The 6,199-nt window shown below is 31.6% G+C and overlaps 1 protein-coding gene across 1 annotated transcript in view; it reads right to left on the reverse strand.

Moving 5' to 3' along the window:
- The window catches only part of fech (ferrochelatase), a 23,398-nt gene that overhangs the window by 15,986 nt on the left and 1,213 nt on the right, over positions 1-6,199 (reverse strand). Inside the window, exons 2-4 of the mRNA XM_016440105.1 lie at positions 5,623-5,737; positions 4,144-4,263; positions 3,886-4,034 (exon numbers count right to left, since the gene is read on the reverse strand). Of these exons, the coding sequence (XP_016295591.1) occupies positions 3,886-4,034; positions 4,144-4,263; positions 5,623-5,737 (384 nt within the window). The remainder of the gene's footprint in view (positions 1-3,885; positions 4,035-4,143; positions 4,264-5,622; positions 5,738-6,199) is intronic.

Here is a 6,199-nt window from a genome sequence, read left to right on the forward strand (position 1 = left end):
CAGACTCACACACACACGCACACACACACACACACACTTACAGAGAGACTCACACACTCTCACACTTACAGACACACACACACACACTTACAGACAGACACACACACACACACACACACAGACAGACACACTCACACATAGACACACACTCACACACACACACACACAGAGAGAGACAGACAAACACACAGACACACACACAAACACACACACACACAAAGAGACAGACACACACACACAGACACACGCACACACACACAGATACACAGACGCACAGACACACACACGCACAGACACACACACACAGACACACTCACAGACACACACGCACACACAGACACACACACAGACACGCACACACACACACAGACACACAAAACAGATGGTCATTCATTTCAGTGGCACATTTCATCTTAGTTTGTCTTTATTAAGCACTGGTTTATTTCAAGTTAATTACTCTCTTTTTCTTTGTAGCTTTTTCTTGAATGTGTTGATTGCTAGTTGCTTGGCTTTTTTTTTTGCACAATTAATGTTTTAAATGCTTTTGTTGATATTACCACCTTTTTATTGAATTTTTATTTATTATTATACAATTTAGTTAATAATAATAATAATAATAACAACAATAATAATTATTATTAGTATGACTATTATTACACTAATTTATTATTATTGTTATATTATTATTATACACTTTTTTACTGTAAACAGAGTTAATTCTTTGGTTAAATTGTTCGTTTATTTGTTCATTTAATGTGATATTGTGAGGTGAAATTCAGGCATTTTGCTGTAAATATATCTGAGCAGGTATAACATTTCCAAATCCAAAATCTTTTTTTTTTTAATGTATGAATTTTTGCTACATTTTTTTATTGCAACTTGTTTGATTTATTCTACACAGCTGTTCTTATTTATTTATTTATTTATTTATTTTATTTAGCACTTTATATTGCACTGCATTTTTCATTGGTGATTGATTGATTTTATTAGGGTTTGGCTTGGGTTACTTGCATATAATTACATATAATTAATTGTTATTATAATAGTAAGTACATGTAACATGTAACAAGGACACCTTAAAATAAAGTGTTACCAACTATTGTCTTGTTTATTGTAAATTTGCATTATTTATTCAGTTATTTTACTGTAAACTGAGAGCTAATTTATCAGTTTATTTGTTCATTTATTTGTTTATTATTTGTTCATTTATTTTTATTGTTTTTAAATTCAAGCATTTTGTCTGTGTATATATTTCATGAGCAGGTTACTGATAACATTTCCACATTATCCTTAAGTACTGGTTTATTTAAGATGAAAAAATTTTTTTTGCAATTTATTATTATCATTTTTTTTTTGATTGCAACTTTTTTTGTTTACTCTGCAAAGTTGTTTTTATTTCATTATTTTATTTTGCATTGTTATTTTTATTGTTGATATAGTGACATCGAAGTCGTGGGGAAGTCGTGGCCTAATGGTTAGAGAGTCGGACTCGTAACCCAAAGGTCGTGGGTTCGAGTCTTGTACCGTCAGTGATTGTAGGTGGGGGGAGTGAATGTACAGCGCTCTCTCCCACCTTCAATACCACGACTGAGGTGCCCTTGAGCAAGGCACCGAACCCCCAACTGCTCCCCAGATGCCGCAGCAAAAAATAGCTGCCCACTGCTCCGGGTGTGTGTTCACGGTGTGTGTGTGTTCACTGCTGTGTGTGTGCACTTAGGATGGATAAATGCAGAGCACTAATTCCTAGTATGGGTCACCATACTTGGCCACATGTCACTTCACTTCACATTGTTTTCTTTGTATTATGTAAACAGTTTAATGTAGATTAACAGTTAATTTATTTGTTTTTATTTATTTGTACGTATGATGATTTGGGGCTAAATTCAAGCATAATGTTGGAAGTATTTCATAAGCAGGTTACTGCTGATCACAGTTCCACATCCTTTTTTCCCCACATGCTTCTTTTAAGGTTTATTTTTATTTTTTATTTTTTTTTTGAGTGTTAATTTATTAGCTTATTGATGTTTTGGGATTAAATTATAGCAAACCAAATCTTGTTTGTGCAAGATAAACCAGTAACCTTATAAAAAGAGGACTATGGCGCTTCTCAAACAGTTAGTTGTTGGTTTATCAGAGGTGTGTGTGTGTGTGTAAGAGGCGTGTGTGAGACACTCCTTTGAGCTTCATCTATCATTCTCACACACACACACACACACACACACAAACACACACACACTCTCCAGGTTTATCAGCACTCAACACTGACAACAAAGACGACCGTTTGTCTGTTTCACTCTGATTATTTTATGATCCGTTACAAAAGTCACTCGATGCATGAACAAGCATTAGTAATCCAACATCTAACACTCGCTTCGATATTTTGTAAACTAATGCAGGTTTTTTTTTGTCTTTTTGATGCCAAGGACCCCAAATATGATCATCCTCATCTTAAAATGTAATATTTTAATGTATAAAGACCAAATTTATACTTTGAAAAAGTAATACTATAAACACATGTAAAATATTATTTGAAAAATATTTATATACTACAGTACTGTACTGTTAAATGTATTATGTAAATATAGTTTTTTATTATTTATTTAAATATTAATCGCATAATATTAATATCATATAATAACATTTTATTTAATGCAAATTGAATTATTTTTAATCTGTAGCTATTTTCAGAATAAAATCATTTTAGTTACATATTTAATGTTATTTGTATTTTTTCTACATTTTTTTATTCTTAATTTTTTCCCTACATTCTAATGTAATGATATTCAGACTGAGTCTGAGATTTTAACTGAGACTCAAGCGTCCATATACCTTTTAGTGCTGCTGTATTCTTAATTTTATTCTTTTTCATTTTGCACTACTCTTATTTTTTATTGTTGATGTTTATTGCTCACTCAGAAATCACTTATACAGTTATTTTACTGCAAATTGAGAGTTTATTTTTTCGTTTATTGGTCTATTTAACATGTTTTGGGGTGAAATTACAGCATTTTGCAGTAAATATTTCACGAGCTGGTTACTGCTGAGCACAACCAAATCTTATCCGTGCATGGAAAACTGGTAACCTCATGAAAATTTATACTGTGAAAAACTATTATACTAATTATATTATAGTATATTAATATGTGTAAAATATTACTTGGAAAATATTTCTATGAATATTTCTCTAAAAAATGTTTCTATAACATTAAAATATTTTTTACACACTATAGTACTGTACTGTTAGATGTATAATTTGTTTATGCAAAGGTATATTTTTATAATTTAATTAATATTATAATATTAATGCATAATCTAATATAAATAATATATTATAAATCGGAGAGTTCCGGTCCTTGATTCTGATTGGCTGAGCCGCGTTCGAAGCTGTTGTAAATTACTCTACAAACACACACCTTTGTTTATGTTTGTGTGTTGCTCGGCAACCACTTTGTTGCAACCACAACTGTTTCTGAGGAGCTACATTGTTTGGTGGAAGAATACTGTTTTTATTAATATCATTACACTTTATTTGCTCTGTTTTATTCTGTGAAACCTTACTACGTATATGGAATAACCGTTTTATAAAAGCAATAACCCCCGTGAAGCCGTGGTTTACAGTGAATTTATAACAGCTAAGGGGGTTTTAGGCACTGTTATAACCACGGCTTCTTGGGGCTTATTGCTTTAAAATAAAGCATTTTTAATTTTTTTTTTATGTACAATTAATTTTAGTATTTATTTTAATCATTTTTTTATTTTCTATTTATTTTCATTATTTTTTTAAAAATATATATTTAATGTTATTTCTCTCTATTTTATTTTTTTTTGCCACTGTATTTGTGTATTATCTCTGAGCGCATGCAAGCGTTCGCCCCTGGCTCTCACCCGTCTCGGGACACATCTCGTCCAGCAGTTTGACCATGCCTTCTCCCTGCATGGTGGTCCAGGCTTTGATTGGAGATCCTCCTCCGATCTTACTGTACTGCTCTTGGATCTTTGGGGTTCGTCTTTTGGCAATGAAAGGGCCGAGTTTACTGCAACAGACATAAAAAATGCACGAGAAGCTATAAAAGGCATTTCAGGTTTCTCTTTTACAGAGTTATAACCCCTCCAGGGCTTGTTTCTATGAAGGATCGCTCTTACTTTTGCACAGGAAGCTGCATGAGGTCCGTGTCCGTGAAGAGCCGTAAGAGGAAATCATGCACGTCTTCCAGTTTCTCCGGGCCGCCCATGTTCAGCATCAGAATCCCTGTTTTGGGTTTTCTGCAGAAGAAACGAACGCAACGGGTTTGAGTCGAGCGGATCTCTTGAGACTAGGGTTGCAAAAAGGTGGAAAATTTCCAGTACATTTCGGAAGCATTCCAGGATCTTTTGGACTATTCCAGGGATTTTTGGAAAGTTCCGGAAATTTTCCACCCCTTTGCAACCCTACTTGAGACAGACTGTGAAGTTCTGGATTCAAATCCAGTCCAAATTAAACTAAACCCAAAGAAACTTCTGCACAGGAACAAGCAGAGGAGGAAATATTTCAGAACTTAATGTCTTTTCTTGCTTTGCATTTCTTGAATACCTTATAAATGCAAAATAAAGCATTCAAAAACCACTTTGAATGTCAAAATAGACATCTTTTATTATCCAGTTATAAATAATGCATTATTCTGAGAAAGCACAAGTGTTGTTTTTGTATTAATTATATAATATTATTAATAGCATATTTATTGATATTTTGAATTAGCTTTTTACTTTTTTCAAATTTCATTTTAATTTTAGTTTGTTATAATAATTTTATGCTTTTTTTATATATATATTTGTTTACCTTTTATTTATATCTATTTCAGTTTTATTAATTTTAACCATAAACTTAAAAAAAACTTTTTTATAAAATGTTTTAAAAGTATTATTTTTTTAACATTTCATTTCAGTTAGTTGTCAGTGTATTATTTCTAATTTTGTCTACATTTAAGTTAAAGTTTTGTCATATAATATTTCTATTTTATTTTATTTCAGCTCTATTTCAATTCATTTTTCAATTAACTATTGTTAATAGTTTTAGTTTGCAATAACAACACTGAAAAGCAAAACCCACCAAATATTGACGATTGTGCTTTTGTCATTTTTAACCTTTAATTTGTATTTATTTCAGTTTTAGTAATTTTAGTAATCCTGCACACAATTATTTTAGTTAAGTTAATTGTCAAGGCAACATTTCTAATTTTTGGTTACATTTTTTAAGTTTAAGGTTTTCAATCTAATATTTTATTTCAATTTCTATTTTAGTTTTTTAGTAAATTTTTAATATTTTTAATGTTTAACAACACTGAAAAGCAAAAGCCCATATTCACAATTTACTGCAACAGTAAGAAATAATGTGAAAATCCTTTAAAGTGTCATTTGTCCATGAAAGCTTCTGGAAATAAACGTTCTTCCCTTGTTCTGATGATCAAAACTCTATTATTAAACATGTTGAAAACAACTAGAAGCAACCCTCCTGCTCCACAGCATCAGCAGCAGGTGTTTTTCCGCAGACGCAGAGAATAAGCTGTTGTTTGTGGAGGTTAGTGTGAGCGGCTGATTTCCCAGCAGGCGTTGAGTGGATGTTCATGAGGTCAGGAGACGCTGTACCTGTTCTCCTGAGTCTCTGGAGCGGCGGAGCTGGTGAACGCAGCTGCTGTGGCCGTCGACTGCCGTCTGAGAAACACACTCATGCACAAACTCACCGGCGGACTCCACCTGACCACTGCACAAACACACACAACACAAACATCAGCCTGAAGAAACAATGCATGTTTAACACACTTGCAGATCAAGTTTATGGGGAAAAAAAGAAATGATATTTTACATAAAGATATTTTACATAATAAAAATATTTTTAATGACAATTAATATTATTTCTCCCTGAGAAAATTCTCATTAAATCTCTTTAATTTATATCTAAGAGCCACAAAATACAAAGCATATTTTTAATCCAATTATGAATTCTGCATTATTCTGAGAAAAAAACAAGTGTTGCTTTAGTAATTATTTATATACTATTATAGTATTTATTAATATTTTAAGTTAAGATTTAAGTTTTAGTAATTTTGATATATGCTTTGTCATTTTTATTAATTTTTAAAAATATTTCTATTCAACTTTAATTTATATTTTTGCTGATTTAAAAAATTAATTAATTATATATATATATATATACACACACAAA

Source organism: Sinocyclocheilus anshuiensis, unplaced genomic scaffold (assembly GCF_001515605.1).
Source record: "Sinocyclocheilus anshuiensis isolate Anshui unplaced genomic scaffold, SAMN03320099.WGS_v1.1 scaffold1151, whole genome shotgun sequence".
In the NCBI taxonomy this organism is placed as follows: domain Eukaryota; kingdom Metazoa; phylum Chordata; class Actinopteri; order Cypriniformes; family Cyprinidae; genus Sinocyclocheilus; species Sinocyclocheilus anshuiensis.